General features: G+C 40.2%; 1 protein-coding gene across 1 annotated transcript in view; it reads right to left on the reverse strand.

Moving 5' to 3' along the window:
* Window positions 1-467: 467 nt before the first annotated feature.
* LOC309664400 (V-type proton ATPase subunit B, brain isoform) overlaps window positions 468-18,732 on the reverse strand; it is a 32,009-nt gene continuing 13,744 nt past the window's right edge. The window contains exons 8-14 of the mRNA XM_082469710.1: window positions 18,358-18,455; window positions 17,599-17,722; window positions 8,430-8,580; window positions 6,517-6,599; window positions 5,135-5,239; window positions 4,161-4,290; window positions 468-1,924 (exon numbers count right to left, since the gene is read on the reverse strand). Coding sequence (XP_082325836.1) covers window positions 1,785-1,924; window positions 4,161-4,290; window positions 5,135-5,239; window positions 6,517-6,599; window positions 8,430-8,580; window positions 17,599-17,722; window positions 18,358-18,455 — 831 coding nt within the window. The 3' untranslated portion in view covers window positions 468-1,784. The remainder of the gene's footprint in view (window positions 1,925-4,160; window positions 4,291-5,134; window positions 5,240-6,516; window positions 6,600-8,429; window positions 8,581-17,598; window positions 17,723-18,357; window positions 18,456-18,732) is intronic.

Genomic DNA, 18,732 nt, shown 5'->3' on the forward strand with positions numbered 1-18,732 from the left:
TTATAACCCTCTTTCTTTCATTCATGGCAGACAGGCTCTAGAGGTCCTGAGAATGTTCTGAAACAAAGAATGCTATAAAACACCTTAGTAACTCTCGAAAATGCTAAGTGGACCCTGAATCAAAACTTCAAGTTTCAGAGAACTTACAGCCACTAACGATCTGCAAAACAAACAAATAAACAAACAAACAACCCCACACCCTAGCAACTCTCAACCTTGGATCAAACTATAATATGTTGGAAGAGGTATTACTGAAAAGAGTTTGAAAGGGCAGCCTAAAAGGCAGAGGGTACAGAACATGGGCCATGTCCCTGTAAAGGGGACATGGTTCATAATATTGTGAATCAAGGGGCTGGTTCACAATACTGGTTATGATGTTCAAAACTGTCAATCAAAGAGAGGTGCATTATTATACATTTGCTTGTTGCTATTGCTTTTCTGATTAGAAGATACAGAGTCACTTTAGGTAACTTCCATTTAATTTAATATTTATTTTCATTTTATATCCAGGTCACATTTTCTACATTAAAATATAATCATGCTGACTCCCCCCACCCCCTATACCCTCAGAGAAAAAAAGTGAAGAACTTTACACAACTTGAAAGAAAGATGGAATGCACAGAGAAGTTGCTACTGCACCCAAGTAACAAAGAACACAGAGAGACCAAACAGTAGACATGTCAGAAGTGCACAGAAGACAGCTCAGGGCTCGCAGCAGGAAGGAGGAGGAATTAAAAGACTAAAGCTTTTAAATGCTATCACTTGTGCCACAAGATTACCCTGAAAAGGCAGATAGGTCAGAAAGCAGGACCAAATAGGGGATTTTCCAAAGGCTGCTATCTAACAGAGTTTAAAATATCCATAGATTATATATATATATAAAAGATTCCATACACAGAAGAGCTTTCTCTTCCCCACCTTGCCTTTAGCATCCGGTCAACACTTTAGAAACTTAAAACCACTGTTAGCATGTCCGAATGTAGAACCGATATAGGTTTTTTCTTTCTTAAAAAATTGTATACCAACTCTTTCCAACCAAGAATTCTATTAATTATTTTCATTATGATTCCTCTGCATGGAAACCCAGTAAGGGATCATCAAGACAGGGCATCTCACTACTATCAGATCAATGCCAGTTGGGCAAAAGCTGCATGATTCTGTGTTACTCAGAGGGAGGGAGAACAGTAAGACACAGGAGTTGAAACTTATCCGCACCAAAGAGGAAAAGGAAACTCCTTTTCTAACCTATTCATTAAATAGGAAACAGCAGTTGGACAGGAAAAGCCATCTGCTTAGAGCAGACCCAGAGGCTCACCAAAGTCTAAAAACAAGCGCTCAGGAAAGCGTCTCGGCTCGGAGAGGAAGCGTCTTTCAGACCCTATCTTGTCCCTAGTTTGGAGATCAAAGCATTGTCACTTCAGATAGTGATACTCTGGAGGGGGTGGACAGGGAAGGTCTGAGAGACCCAAATAATGAGGACACTAGGCAGCTAACTACACCACTACGTACAAATACACACATCAGTAAGAAAACCTCACCTCCAACCCTCAGCTACTTTAAACAAAGCACTGCAGTTCCAGGTTTTCGGAACAGGGGATATTTTAAAGTCTGTTAGCAGTTTAAAACATTGCAACACTGGCACAATATGTTACCTATTCTTTGTTTTTAATTACAGGGTAACACAGTAAACTCCAACACAAAGGTGGGGTTGGGGGAGTGCAAAAGGAATAAAGAAAACAGAACCAGTATTTCACAAGAGCATCGAGCCAGCGATGAAGTAGCAGCTAATGCTTTGCAGAGTCTCGAGGGTAGAATTCGCTCAAGGTGCTCTGAGGGATTCTCTTCAGCATTTCTTTGGGGAAGATTCGGAGCAGTTGCCAGCCAATGTCCAAAGTCTCATAGACAGTGCGGTTTTCGTAAGGACCTTACAAAAAATTGAGATTAGATGAATAAAGGCCAAGTACTTCCAACTTATCAGCGTTATTCAAAATTTATTGTTATGGGTCTAGCACTGTGAGCATGAAGTATAAAAAAGAGACACAGGGCTTCCCTGGTGGCGCAGTGGTTGAGAGTCTGCCTGCCAGTGCAGGGGACACGGGTTCGAGCCCTGGTCTGGGAAGATCCCACGTGCCGCGGAGCAACTGGGCCCGTGAGCCACAATTACTGAGCCTGCGCGTCTGGAGCCTGTGCTCCACAACAGGAGAGGCCACGATGGTGAGAGGCCCGCGCACTGCAATGAAGAGTGGTCCCCGCTTGCCACAACTAGAGAAAGCCCTCGCACAGAGACGAAGACCCAACACAGTCATAAATAAATAAATAAAAAAAAAAAAAAAAAAAAAGAGACACAAAGCAGTCAGGTCTCCCAGGACTGGATGTGACCAAATGTGGAAATGAGGGTCTAGACAGTAAGTACCCCTGGGAATCAGAGAAAAGGGAGAAAGCCCGCAGGCGAGACGTTGGGCGCGTGTGTGCGTGCATGTGTTTAACAACGGGTGGGATCTAAAAACACTCCACGGAATAATGGAAACTAGACCCAGAGTTTTGTCCAGAGAGTAGTGAGAAAAGCAGTTTCCCAGCAACACAGGCTGACCTGAAGGAGGCTAGTACAGATACTTAGAAGGCCTTAAATGCCAATGAAGCACCTGAATAGGTCCACGTGAAAGTTTTCAAACTTGCTATTGCTATTATTATTTTTAATAGCAGAATCATTCTTATCCTGCAAATAAATCTCATTTTTTAACTAAGGAGTTAGAGTGGCTAGAGTTCTGCATTCTTTTCTCGACCAGAATAATTTTTATCTTTTTAAGATATTAAGGTTCTGCATAAATTTTTTTTTTTTTTTTTTTTTAGAAAACCCAACAATCATATGTTCTGGGGATTTTAATGGTACTTAAAAAATGTATCACACAAATAGAAAAGTGCACAAATCCTAAGTGTGCAGCTGATGCATTATTCCAAAATAAACACATCGTTTGTAAGTATCACTGAGGTCAAAAATAGAGTTTACCAGCATTAGCAGGGGTGGTAGGGAAGAGACCAAACAAAACAGCTTGAAAGCCCTACACATGCTCTGTAATAAAAACCATTATAGACTTTTTAACAGAAGGACAATCAATAAAATTAATACTAAATTTACCCCGGCAATGGCACATAGAGAGTCAGGGAGACTGGTGAAGATGCTGGCACTAACGGCCAAGGATGATGGGACAAAGGTCTGGACTAGGTCTTGGGACACAAAGAGTCGTCAGAGATCAGCAGCTTCAACATCGCCCAGGAACTTGTCAAAATACAGGCTCTCTGGCCCCACCCACACCTACCGAATCACAATCTGCACTTCAACAAGATCCCTGGTAGATTCAAAAGCATATTCAACTTTGAGAAACACTGGCCTAAGTTTTTTTAATAGGAATGAAAAGAGAACAGGATAAGATGTTTCAAAGGAGAACAATGCAAATTAGCAAATATTTGATGACTGGAGAATAAATGAAGAGGCTTAAGAATGCCCAATTCCTGAGCTTGGGCTAACTAGGGTAATGGTCATGCCAGAGGTAGACAGAAATTAAAAAGGGAATTGCTAGGCAGGTGGTCAGTTGGGAAAAGACTTTGGTTCTCACCACGCTGAGCCAGAGAGGATGGTGGCATAAACACAGGCTTCCTAGCTGGAGATGTGGGATTAGAGCTTCAGAAAGAGGGTCAAGGCTCATACATAGCAAGTTAGTCATCAGCATAGGGGAAAAAAGCACAGAAAGAACAGGTAATTAAGCCTTTGGGAACATTAACAATTAAGAAGCAGGAAGATAAGAAATCAGGAGGATGAAAACAGAGGGACTGGGAAAGTCCAAAACCCCCAAAGCCAGAGGAGAGCATTGCAGAGAGGTTAAGAGCGAGGAGAAGTGGCAATGGAGGTAGGAGAGCAGAAGGCCGGTTGTAAGGAAGATAAAAAATAAGACAGGAGCTAAATAAATGGATAAAGAAATTGAAGGTAGAGGGGAAGGAACCAGAGGGCTAAGAACGAAGACATGGCAGGCGGCTGGAAGAACCTCTTCTCTAATCAGAAGGAAAATTGTATGGAGACCAATGTAAATTCTCTCAGACTAGGAAAGAAGTCCTCAAAACTACATATGATGCTGTTTCTATTCATAGGAAAATAGTAATCTTACCCTGAGCAATGAAGTTCCTCTCAAACTTCTGCAGAAATTCCAAGTAAAGCACATCATCTGAGGTAAGGGCTTCTTCTCCAACTACGGCTTTCATGGCCTGCACATCCTTACCAATAGCATAGCATGCATACTAAAGAGAAAAAAAGGTTTACATGAACCTTTATAAATGGTAACGGTACTCTGGGCTATATAAGTGTATTGCTGTAGCTATCTTCACAGTATTTCACATTATTTCCAAACATAATTCACATATGCAAGTATTGGAAAGACTTTATTATACAGCAGTCTCACTAAGGAAGGAGTCTTCAGGCATGCAATACATAGACATTACTAACACTCTACAAAAAATACACTCCCTCAATATATCAATGAGCTTCCATTTTGTAGAGCATTTAAAAATCACAACTTACGCAATAGGAGAAATCCATCTCTAAATTCTATTCAAAAAAAAATATCTGGGTTATCAGTAGGTTTATTTATCATTTCTACTTTAAGGTCAAATGTATTTTTCTTTAATTATGCTTGGTATACAATCTCAGGACTATAGAAACCAAGGATTTCATAGAATATACACAGCTGTATCCCTTAGCGTTCTGGTGATTGCCTAATATGTTAAACAAAAAATTAGTTAGAATAGTCTTTCAGAAATACTCTATGATAAAGGTTACTAATAAAAACTTAATTGTCTTATGCCTTTTTTATTTAAAAACTACCTCATACAGCATTAGAGGTGGGTTTCAAGCATGTGATCTTTAATCTTTGTCATGAGCAGTTATCCTTATGAAAAAGACTGTTTGGCTCTAATGAATGTTTCTGTATTCCAGTATTCTATATTATATATTCTATATTAAAATTCTACTTTGATGGGGGGAGAAGAAAAGTGATATGGAAGAAAGACAAGAGGTATAAGACAGCAGCATGAACTGAGAAAGTATTCATTTCTTTAAACACAATCCTGGAGAAAACATACGTACCAGCTGGTTAGATACATCGGCGTGATCCTTTCTGGTCATACCCTCTCCAATAGCAGACTTCATTAACCGAGACAACGAGGGCAGCACATTAATAGGCGGGTAAATCTTGGGTAAAAGGGGAAGGGGGAAAATATTATATTTAAGTACAAAATTCAAGCTTTACTGGTAGTAAAGGAGGATTTTGAAACTCATTTTTATAGCTTAAATTGCATAAAACTGCTACATTTGTTTCCTAGACGATTCCTAATATCTCTTCCTGGTAAGAAAAGGGAGTAAGAAACATTTTACAGTTTAAGATTTCTTTTTGAGAATCAAATCCAAAAAGTAAAATCTACAAAACAGTACAAGATTCTATTAAAAAACTGAATTTTCAACATCTGCCTACAATAGCAAATCCAAATGGTCTTCTGAACTCTGACTCATAAAATCACACATAAAAAGATTAAGAATAATTTCACCTAAAAGCTGATATCAGAAGCTGGCATCTACTAAAGAACCGATAAAAAATCTGTTTTTGATTATTCAGTCATAAAAAAGAGTGAAATCTTGCTGTTTGCAACATCATGGATGGACCTTTAGGGCACTATGCTAAGTGAAATAAGCCAGACAGAAAAAGATAAATACCATATAATCTCACATATATGGGACCTTAAAAAACAAACAAAAAAATGTCAAGCTCACAGATAGAGAACAGACTGGTGGCTGCCTGAGGCAGGGGATGAGTGAGCCAAATGGGTGAGGGAGGTTAAAAGGTACAAACTTCCAGTTATCAAATGAGTAAGTCATGGGGATGGAACTTTCACAGCATGGTGACTATGTACGTTAATAATACTGTATTGCATATTTAAAGGTAGCTAGAAGAGTGGCTCTTCAAAATTCTCATCACAAGAAAAAAAGTGCTGTAACTATGTGAGGTGGTGGATGTTAAGTGGACTTATTGTGGTGATCACTCTGCAACATATACAAACATCAAATCATGACATTGTACACCTGTGACCAATGTAATGTTACGTCAATTATACCTCAATTAAAAAAATTTTAACAATAAAAGACAAAGAAGAAACTCTGAAAAATCTGTTCTTGTATTAATAACAAAAGTGGTAGATTATACCGTTATGGAACAGAAGACCCAAAAAAGTTCTTTGAACAACTCACTCCATTTTAAGGCATAATAAAGAAAGTGGAAATTTAATTCTTAATTCTGGCACTCTTTTCCACACCAGGATTTTAGTATTACAGAAATGACAATTTTATAGCCATATTAAAAACAATTCAATTTGATATTTTCTAAATAAATAATTCCTAAGAGCAAAGTCAGAGTCACTAAAGAATAACTGAAGACTAGATCTGTAGGCTTATAGCATCATTCAACTCTCAAATACCTGTCTGTTGTGTAGCTGTCTGTCCACATAGATCTGCCCCTCTGTAATATATCCAGTCAAGTCAGGGATGGGGTGAGTGATATCTACCAGAGAAAGACACCTGATGTTAGTTAAAGTGTCCATCTCATATAAACAAAACCACAGGAAGTCAATCTGCACTACTCAAAACAGTGCTATAGAAAATAGTTTCCTGGGATGATGGAAAAGTGCTTTATCTGTGCTGTCCAATATGGCAGCCACTGGTCAAATGTGGCTACTGAACATGTGAAATGCGGCTACTGTGACTGAAAAACTTTATTTCAAGCTTTATCTGATTTTAATAAACTTTAGAATTTAAACAGCCAAATGTGGCTAGAGGTTACCGTATTGGCCAGTCTCACTTATTTGGTTGCAGCACAGTTAGACATGTGTTGACACAAGTTAAATTAGCTATCTTCATAAAAAGTACTATTTCTCCTAGTTATGCTCTCTCTCCCCCAAATATAAAGTTCCAGTTTAAACACAAAGTTCATTTGCAGAGATTTGCCAATTTGATGTACACTGAGAGAACATTCTCAGTCCATAAGCTATCCCAGAGGGATACACAACATTTCAACATGGAAAACACGGAGAGGCTCAACAAGTTAAGCAACACTACACAGGTGGCACCAAGCAGGTCCTACAGAGCAAGACATCTCTAAGTCTGTTAAATTACAGAGAGTAATTTTGTAGCTACTTCCTTGGAACAAATCATTGTCACATCAGAGGTAGTATTCAGACTACCTGGGTGTTTTTGGTTGTTTTTTTTTTTAATTTATTAATTTATTTATTTTTGGCTGTTGTTGGGTCTTCGTTGCTGCGCAAGGGCTTTCACTTGTTGCGGTGAGCGGGGGTTGGGGGGGCTACTCTTCATTGTGGTGCGCGGGCTTCTCGTGCTGGCTTCTCTTGTTGTGGAGCACAGGCTCTAGGCGTGCGGGCTTCAGTAGTTGTGGCGCACGGGCTCAGCAGTTGTGGCGCACAGGCTTAGTTGCTCTGCGGCATGTGGGATCTTCCCGGACCAGGGCTGGAACCCGTGTCCCCTGCATTGGCAGGCGGATTCTTAACCACTGCGCCACCAGGGAAGCCCCTGCCTGGGTTCTAAAGCCGCCACTTCCTAACTGTGACACTTTACCTCCCTGTGCCTCACACGAGAGCATCTAAAAAGTCGCTATGAAGATCAAATGAGTCAAAACTTACAAAACACTTAGAACAGTGCTCAGTTATAATGAGTTATTACTGTTTCTGAAAATAGTTTGAAAAAGTGTTTTTAAAAGACTGAGATAAAGACAAAAAGACACTAACATAAGGGGAATGCTGAAAGTCTTGCCCGGGAGCTGCTGGGCATACCTCCAGGCAGGCACTGCACTGTGCACTTACACACACATGATAAAACCAAGTAATTTTTAGCAAGTCTTTGATGATCGTTCTATCTCTAGAGTCTCGTGGCATTTACAATTTGTGCTCCGTATCTGGCACTTAAGCTACCTTAAATGACTGATGCACATACATTTAAAAAATATCCAACTAGAATGAGAGGCTTACATTAAGTAGAGCCCATACAATTTTTAAAAATTCGTTTCTTTCATCTAGACCAGTGTCCTGCAAATAGTAGACACTAAATACTAGCTAATAAATAAAAATTAAAAATTAAAATTACAAGAAAATTTTTCTACAAAAGAATAATAATTATGGGTAGTTTTGAAATGAAAAATTTCAAAACTATGGGTAGTTTTGAAATGAAAAATTTTATTAGAAACAAATCACTAGGTAAGGTAAACTTCTGGAGGATAAACTCTCAAAAGAATTTCAACTCAAAAAGATAGATGGTCTTCTCTCTTCAAATCAAAGTCCTTACAACGATTAGGGATGCTATAATCCAAAGACCCAAAACTTACCATCGTTAGGCATGGTGAGAATAGGAATTTGAGTAATAGAGCCATTTCTACCTTCCACTCTACCAGCGCGTTCATATATTGTGGCTAAATCTGTATACATGTAACCTGGGAAACCTCGTCGACCAGGAACCTCTTCCCTGGCTGCTGAAACCTGACAGTGAGTCAAGGAGAACAGTATCACATACCAGAAAATGAAAATTAAAGCTTGGTTAGAAAACATTTGTTTGAACATGCCAAATTACAAAGTTGGAAATATCACCTTATTCGTTTTAAATATCACCTCTAGAAACGATTTAGAAAAATCTAGCAACATAAATTCAGATTATTCTGCAACAAAAATGTTGACAATTGGGGACCAGAAGTTTTTTTGCTAAAATCATACTGCCATAACACAAATCTTCAAATAGCTGGCTAGAAGAAAATCTGCTTGCAATTTTATAAATCAAAGGTAGTACATTTTAAAACTAAGAGAACAGTCTCAGTTCACAAGGTTTCCTTCATGTTATGGATCTTGCCAGATTTACATAAGCTAATCCTGAAAAGATCAAAAGGGAAGGAAATACATATATCAGAAATCATCTGATGCACTTTACATACATTATTTAATTTAATCCTCACAACAACCCTATAAGGAAGTTAATGTTATTAACCCCAACTTACAACCGCAATCAAGGGCCAGATGATTTCCCTGGATCACCGCACAAGACAAAAATAGTAATAAATGGTCTTTCTCTTAGAGACATGCACACTAGAATATATGCATACATTTTAATCTACAGCCAACAAGAACTGTGAGTCATTAAGCCCAACTTCTAACCGCTACTTTGGTTCCTCCAAGAGTATGCTCCAGCAGTGCTACTCAAAGCGTGGCCTGCCTGCAGACCAGCTTTTATCAATGTGAAAGGAGATAATGCAGAAAGCAAGATAAACATATAGAAAACTTTAGTGGCAATTTGATAGAATAATTGTCTGTCGAATCTAATAATACTAATAAAAGGGTTTGTAAATTGTTTTTTTTTTTTTAATTTTCACTTTTCTAATACTTATTTTTACTGCCTTTTAGAAAAGTATCTGTGATGGATGGGAGAAAAGAAGTCCTTCAATGAAAAAGCACTGTAGCCAAGTGAGATATGATGATGGATCTTAGGGAATCTTAAGCTAGATATTTATATAGCCTGTCTCTTGAAAAGTCTTCTTCCCTTTTTTGCACACTTTAAAGAGCAAGTCACTCAAAATTTCAGTAACTTGCATTAGAACAAACACCCCACACTTCTGGATGGTAACTGCTAGAATCTTATATTGTTTCTAAATAATCACTGAGTTTTCTGAAGGAAAAAAAAGTTCTGAAGAGGGTTCTGCCACAGTATAGTCTTTACTTATGTAAATAAATAAAAATTTACATCATTAAAAATGGAATTCTTGGAGGAGAGAAGATGGCGGAAGAGTAAGACGCAGAGATCACCTTCCTTCCCACAGATACAGTAGAAATACATCTACACGTGGAACTGCTCCTACAGAACACCCACTGAACGCTGGCAGAAAACGTCCGACCTCCAAAAAGGCAAGAAACTCCCCCCGTACTTGGGTAGGGCAAAAGAAAAAAGAAATAACAGAGACAAAAGAATAGGGACGGCACCTGCACCAGTGGGAGGGAGCTGTGAAGGAGGAAAGATTTCCACGCACTAGGAAGCCCCTTCGCGGGCAGAGACTGCGGGTGGCAGAGGGGGGAAGCTTCGGAGCCACGGAGCAGAGCGCAGCCACAGGGGTGCGGAGGGCAAAGCGGAGAGATTCCCGCACGGAGGATCAGTGCCGACCAGCACTCACCAGCCCAAGAGGCTTGTCTGCTCACCCGCCGGGGCGGGCGGGGCTGGGAGCTGAGGCTCGGGCTTTGGTCGGATCGCAGGGAGAGGACTGGGGTTGGCGGCGTGAACACAGCCTGAAGGGGTTAGTGCACCACAGCTAGACGGGAGGGAGTCCGGGGGGAAAAGTCTGCAGCTGCCAAAGAGGCAAGAGACTTTTTCTTCCCTCTTTGTTTCCTGGTGCGCGAGGAGAGGGGATTCAGAGCGCGGCCTAAACTAACTTCAGAGACGGGCGCGAGCCGCAGCTATCAGCGCGGACCCCACAGCAACAGGGGCGCAGAGGGAAAAACGGAGAGATATCCGCACAGAGGCTCGGCGCCGAGCAGCACTCAGCAGCCCGAGAGGCTTGTCTGCTCCCCCGCTGGGGCGGGCGGGGCTGGGAGCTGAGGCTCGGCTTCGGTCGGATCTTCGGTCGGATCGCAGGGAGAGGACTGGGGTTGGCAGCGTGAACACAGCCTGAAGGGGTTAGCGCACCACAGCTGGCTGGGAGGGAGACCGGGAAAAGGTCTGCAGCTGCCGAAGAGGCAAGAGACTTTTTCTTGCCTCTTTGTTTCGCGGCGCGCAAGGAGAGGGGATTCAGAGCGCCGCCTAAACGAACTCCAGAGAAAGGGCGCGAGCCGCGGCGATCAGCGCGGAACCCAGAGACGGGCATGAGACGCTGGGGCTGCTGCTGCCGCCTCCAAAAAGCCTGTGTGTGAGCACAGGTCACTCTCCACACCGCCCCTCCCGGTAGCCTGTGCAGCCCGCCACTGCCAGGGTCCCGTGATCCGGGGACAACTTCCCTGGGAGAACGCACTGCGCGCCTCAGGCTGGTGCAACGTCACGCCGGCCTCTGCCGCCGCAGGCTCGCCCCGCCTCCTCTGTACCCCTCCCTCCCCGCGGCCTGAGTGAGCCAGAGCCCCCGAAGCAGCTGCTCCTTTAACCTCGTCCTGTCTGGGCGGGGAATAGATGCCCTCAGGCGACCTACACGCAGAGGCGGGTCCAAATCCAAAGCTGAACCCCAGGAGCTGTGCGAACAGGGAAGAGAAGGGGAAATCTCTCCCAGCAGCCTCAGAAGCAGCGGATTAAAACTCCACAAACAACTTGATGTGCCTGCATCTGTTGAATACCTGAATAGACAACGAATGATCCCAAATTCAGGAGGTGGACTTTGGGAGCAGGATATATTAATTTTTCCCCTTTTCCTTTTTTTTGTGAGTGTATATGTATATGCTTCTGGGTGAGATTTTGTCTGTATAGCTTTGCTTTACAATAGCTTTATTTTACTTCACTATATTATAGCCTCTTTCTTTCTTTCTATTTTTTCTCCCTTTTACTCTGAGCCGTGTGGACGAAAGGCTGTTGGTGCTCCAGCCAGGCATCAGGGCCGTGCCTCTGAGGTGGGAGAGCCAACTTCAGGACACTGGTCCACAAGAGACCTCCCAGCTCCACGTAATACCAAACGGCAAAAATCTCTCAGAGATCTCCATCTCAACATCAAGACCCAGCTTCACTCAACGACCAGCAAGCTACAGTGCTGGACACCCTATGCCAAACAACTAGCAAGACAGGAACACAGCCCCATCCATTAGCAGAGAGGCTGCCTAAAATCATAATAAGGCCACAGACACCCCAAAATACACCACCAGACGTGGACGTGCCCACCAGAAAGACAAGATCCAGCCTCATCCACCAGAGCTCAGGCACTAGTTCCCTCCACCAGGAAGCCTACACAACCCACTGAACCAACCTTAGCCACTGGGGACAGATACCAAAAACAACGGGAACTACAAACCTGCAGCCTGTGAAAAGGAGACCCCAAACACAGTAAGATAAGCAAAATGAGACGACAGAAAAACACACAGCAGATGAAGGAGCAGGGTCAAAACACACCAGACTTAACAAATGAAGAGGAAATAGGTAGTCTACCTGAAAAAGAATTCAGAATAATGATAGTAAGGATGATCCAAAATCTTGGAAATAGAATAGACAAAATGCAAGAAACATTTAACAAGGACGTAGAAGAACTAAAGAGGAACCAAGCAATGATGAAAAACACAATAAATGAAATTAAAAATACTCTAGATGGGATCAATAGCAGAATAACTGAGGCAGAAGAAAGGATAAGTGACCTGGAAGATAAAATGGTGGAAATAACTACTACAGAGCAGGATAAAGAAAAAAGAATGAAAAGAACTGAGGACAGTCTCAGAGACCTCTGGGACAACATTAAACGCACCAACATTCGAATTATAGGGGTCCCAGAAGAAGAAGAGAAAAAGAAAGGGACTGAGAAAATATTTGAAGAGATTATAGTTGAAAACTTCCCTAATATGGGAAAGGAAATAGTTAATCAAGTCCTGGAAGCACAGAGTCCCATACAGGATAAACCCAAGGAGAAACACGCCAAGACACATATTAATCAAACTGTCAAAAATTAAATATAAGGAAAACATATTAAAGGCAGCAAGGGAAAAAAAACAAATAACACACAAGGGAATCCCCATAAGGTTAACATCTGATCTTTCAGCAGAAACTCTGCAAGCCAGAAGGGAGTGGCAGGATATACTTAAAGTGATGAAGGAGAAAAACCTACAACCAAGATTACTCTACCCAGCAAGGATCTCATTCAGATTCGATGGAGAAATTAAAACCTTTACAGACAAGCAAAAGCTGAGAGAGTTCAGCACCACCAAACCAGCTTTACAACAAATGCTAAAGGAACTTCTCTAGGCAACAAACACAAGAGAAGGAAAACACCTACAATAACAAACCCAAAACATTTAAGAAAATGAGAATAGGAACATACATATCGATAATTACCTTGAATGTAAATGGATTAAATGCTCCCACCAAAAGACACAGGCTGGCTGAATGGATACAAAAACAAGACCCATATATATGCTGTCTACAAGAGACCCACTTCAGACCTAGAGACACATACAGACTGAAAGTGAGGGGATGGAAAAAGATATTCCATGCAAATGGAAATCAAAAGAAAGCTGGAGTAGCAATTCTCATATCAGACAAAATAGACTTTAAAATAAAGACTATTACAAGAGACAAAGAAGGACACTATATAATGATCAAGGGATCGATCCAAGAGGAAGGTATAACAATTGTAAATATTTATGCACCCAACATAGGAGCACCTCAATACATAAGGCAAATACTAACAGCCATAAAAGGGGAAATCGACAGCAACACAATCATAGTAGGGGACTTTAACACCCCACTTTCACCAATGGACAGATCATCCAAAATGAAAATAAATAAGGAAACACAAGCTTTAAATGATACATTAAACAAGATGGACTTAATTGATATTTATAGGACATTCCACCCAAAAACAACAGAATACACATTTTTCTCAAGTGCTCATGGAACATTCTCCAGGATAGATCATATCTTGGGTCACAAATCAAGCCTAGGTAAATTTAAGAAAACTGAAATCGTATCAAGTATCTTTTCCGACCACAACGCTATGAGACTAGATATCAATTACAGGAAAAGAGCTGTAAAAAAAACAAACACATGGAGGCTACACAATACATTACTTAATAACGAAGTGATTACTGAAGAAATCAAAGGGGAAATCAAAAAATACCTAGAAACAAATGACAATGGAGATACGACAACCCAAACCTATGGGACGCAGCAAAAGCAGTGCTAAGAGGGAAGTTTATAGCAATACAAGCCTACCTCAAGAAACAGGAAACATCTCGAATAAACAACCTAACCTTGCACCTAAAGCAATTAGAGAAAGAAGAACAAAAAAACCCCAAAGCCAGCAGAAGGAAAGAAATTATAAAGATCAGGTCAGAAATAAATGAAAAAGAAATGAAGGAAACAATAGCAAAAATCAATGAAACTAAAAGCTGGTTCTTTGAGAAGATAAACAAAATTGATAAACCATTAGCCAGACTCATCAAGAGAAAAAGGGAGAAGACTCAGATCAACAGAATTAGAAATGAAAAAGGAGAAGTAACCACTGACACTGCAGAAATACAAAAGATCATGAGAGATTACTACAAGCAACTCTATGCCAATAAAACGGACAACCTGGAAGAAATGGACAGATTCTTAGAAATGAACAAACTGCCGAGACTGAACCAGGAAGAAAAAGAAAATATGAACAGACCAATCACAAGCACTGAAATTGAAACTGTGATTAAAAACCTTCCAACAAACAAAAGCCCAGGACCAGATGGCTTCACAGGTGAATTCTATCAAACATTTAGAGAAGAGCTAACACCTATCCTTCTCAAACTCTTCCAAAATACTGCAGAGGGAGGAACACTCCCAAACTCATTCTACGAGGCCACCATCACCCTGATACCAAAACCAGACAAAGATGTCACAAAGAAAGAAAACTACAGGCCAATATCACTGATGAACATAGATGCAAAAATCCTCAACAAAATACTAGCAAACAGAATCCAACAGCACATTAAAAGGATCATACACCATGATCAAGTGGGGTTTATCCCAAGAATGCAAGGATTCTTCAATATACACAAATCAATCAATGTGATACACCATATTAACAAATTGAAGGAGAAAAACCATGTGATCATCTCAATAGATGCAGAGAAAGCTTTCGACAAAATTCAACACCCATTTATGATAAAAACCCTGCAGAAAGTAGGCATAGAGGGAACTTTCCTCAACATAATAAAGGCCATATATGACAAACCCACAGCCAACATTGTCCTCAATGGTGAAAAACTGAAACCATTTCCACTAAGATCAGGAACAAGACAAGGTTGCCCACTCTCACCACTATTATTCAACATAGTTTTGGAAGTGTTAGCCACAGCAATCAGAGAAGACAAAGAAATAAAAGGAATCCAAATCGGAAAAGAAGAAGTAAAGCTGTCACTATCTGCAGATGACATGATACTATACATAGAGAATCCTAAACATGCTACCAGAAAACTCCTAGAGCTAATCAATGAATTTGGTAAAGTAGCAGGATACAAAATTAATGCACAGAAATCTCTTGCATTTCTATACACTAATGACGAAAAATCTGAAAGTGAAATTAAGAAAACACTCCCATTTACCACTGCAACAAAAAGAATAAAATATCTAGGAATAAACCTACCTAAGGAGACAAAAGACCTGTATGCAGAAAATTATAAGACACCGATTAAAAAAAATTAAAGATGATACAAATAGATGGAGAGATATACCATGTTCCTGGATTGGAAGAATCAACATTGTGAAAATGACTCTACTACCCAAAGCAATCTACAGATTCAATGCAATCCCTATCAAACTACCACTGGCATTTTTCACAGAACTAGAACAAAAAATTTCACAATTTGTATGGAAACACAAAAGACCCCGAATAGCCAAAGCAATCTTGAGAACGAAAAATGGAGCTGGGGGAATCAGGCTCCCTGACTTCAGACTATATTACAAAGCTTCAGTAATCAAGACATTTTGGTACTGGCACAAAAACAGAAATATAGATCAATGGAACAGGATAGAAAGCCCAGAGATAAACCCACACACATATGGTCACCTTATCTTTGATAAAGGAGGCAAGCATATACAGTGGAGAAAAGACAGCCTCTTCAATAAGTGGTGCTGGGAAAACTGGACAGGTACATGTAAAAGTATGAAATTAGAACACTCCCTGACACCATGCACAAAAATAAACTCAAAATGGATTAAAGACCTAAGTGTAAGGGCAGACACTATCAAACTCTTAGAGGAAAACATAGGCAGAACACTCTATGACATACATCACAGCAAGATTCTTTTTGACCCAGCTCCCAGAGAAATGGAAATAAGAACACAAATAAACAAATGGGACCTAATGAAACTTAAAAGCTTTTGCACAGCAAAGGAAACCATAAACAAGACCAAAAGACAACCATCAGAATGGGAGAAAATATTTGCAAATGAAGCAACTGACAAAGGATTAATCTCCAAGATTTACAAGCAGCTCATGCAGCTCAATAACAAAAAAACGAACAACCCAATCCAAAAATGGGCCGAAGATCTAAACAGACATTTCTCCAAAGATATACAGATGGCCTACAGACACATGAAAGAATGCTCAACATCATTAATCATTAGAGAAATGCAAATCAAAACTACAATGAGATATCATCTCACACCGGTCAGAATGGCCATCATCAAAAAATCTAGAAACAATAAATGCTGGAGAGGGTGTGGATGAAAGGGAACACTCTTGCACTGTTGGTGGGAATGTAAATTGATACAGCCACTATGGAGAACAGTATGGAGGGTCCTTAAAAAACTACAAATAGAACTACCATACGACCCACCAATCCCACTACTGGGCATATACCCTGAGAAAACCACAGGTCAAAAAGAGTCATGTACCAAAATGTTCATTGCAGCTCTATTTACAATAGCCAGGACATGGAAGCAACCTAAATGTCCATCGACAGATGAATGGATAAAGAAGATGTGGCACATATATACAATGGAATATTACTCAGCCATAAAAAGAAATGAAATGGAGGTATTTGTAATGAGGTGGATGGAGTTAGAGTCTGTCATACAGAGTGAAGTAAGTCAGAAAGAGAAAAACAAATACAGTATGCTAACACATATATACGGAATCTAAGGAAAAAAAAAAAAAGGCCATGAAGAACCTAGTGGCAAGACGGGAATAAAGACACAGACCTACTAGAGAATGGACTTGAGGATATGGGGAGGCGGTGGGGTGAGACGTGACAGGGTAAGAGAGTGTCATGGACATATATACACTACCAAATGTAAAATAGATAACTAGTGGGAAGCAGCCGCATAGCACAGGGAGATCAGCTCAGTGTTTTGTGACCACCTAGAGGGGTGGGATGGGGAGGGTGGGAGGGAGGGAGAGGCAAGAGGGAAGAGAAATGGGATCATATTGTATATGTATAACTGATTCACTTTGTTATAAAGCAGAAGCTAACACACCATTGTAAGGCAATTATACTTCAATAAAGATGTTAAAAAAAAAAAATGCAATTCTTGAAAAGGGCTAAAAACTGACAGTCTGGACAGAGACAGAACTACCTGGGAGAGTAACTGATTAAATAGCTTGCATCATTTCCTCTCTCTAAGAATCCAGTCTTAACCAATGGAGACAGTGAGAGTATGATAAATAGGCTAATAATTTAAATCTCGTCCTCTAATCATTTCAACTAGGTTGACAAAAGTAATATTTTCTTTTCTGATTAATTAAGGTATTCTACTAATATATGAGCAATGCATTTTAAAAAACATGATTTAAAAAAAATTGAAAACTTGCAGAGGGACAAGATAACCCTGACAAGATAATCCATTTTAATTAAGAAAAAAATTACCTCTCGAAGTGCTTCAGCATAAGAACTCATGTCTGTTAGGATAACCAATACATGTTTCTCACACTGATAGGCCAGGAACTCGGCCGTGGTTAGAGCCAAGCGAGGAGTGATAATTCGCTCAATACTGAAATGAAACATTAAGTCCTACGTCACTCAAACAAAAAAAAATGTATCCAGAAATAATGGTACAGTCTCCCTTTTAAAGTTTCACATAAATTGAGGAAGGTTAAGCAATTATTACTTTAAAAGTTCTTAAGTAAGGCAGAGTTCTTTTATGCATTTACATAATAAGAATTACTTAGTGCTACACAGCTAAATTGATTTACTTTAATAAATGCCCCATAATTTCTCAGAACTATATAGTTCTCAAAACTGAGCAAGAAAGGAAGAGAGAGAGAAGGAGAAAGGGATGAAAGAAGTAGGGGCCAGATTTTGCAGGTAAGAGGAAAAGGTCATTTATTGAGTATGGACTGTGTGCTAGGTAACTTACACTATTATCTCATTTCATATGCACAACAACTCTGTGAGACAAGTATTATTTATCACATTTTATGAAAGAAGACACTGCGCTTCACAGCCTAAGTGACTTACCCAAAACCAAATAACTTGCAAGAAGCAGAGCTGGAATTTAAATACGGTTATCTCATACCTAGGCCTGTGCAGCTTTCACTCTAATGTTCTACCTCCTTAGTGTAAGGTGACATTTTTGACCAGAAGGCTGCATGAGTAGGGGGAAAACAGCTCTATTTGTTTACTTACGTTGGGTCGTTAGCCAAGTTCAAAAAGAGGCAGACGTTGTCCATTGAGCCATTTTCTTCAAAGTCAGATTTGAAGAACCGGGCAGTTTCCATGTTTACCTAAATGGCAATGACTTCATCAGTGCTGGGAGAAGAAAAATTCTCAATATTTTTTCTCTCTTTTTCTTTTTCCCCCCCAATATTTATTTCTGATGAAGGCCAAGCTATAGATCTGCACTGCTCCTTCTTTTAAAGGTTCAAGTACCCCCAAAACGTTCACAAAAGCCAACAGAGTAAACAGCTTGCTTTGGGCACAAAGGGAATTATTCTTACATTCCACAGTCAAATGCTAAATACTAATCCATGGTTTGCCCAAAATGCCAACTTGCAACTTCTC

Source organism: Balaenoptera physalus, assembly GCF_965194825.1.
Source record: "Balaenoptera physalus genome assembly, chromosome: 7".
NCBI lineage: Eukaryota > Metazoa > Chordata > Mammalia > Artiodactyla > Balaenopteridae > Balaenoptera > Balaenoptera physalus.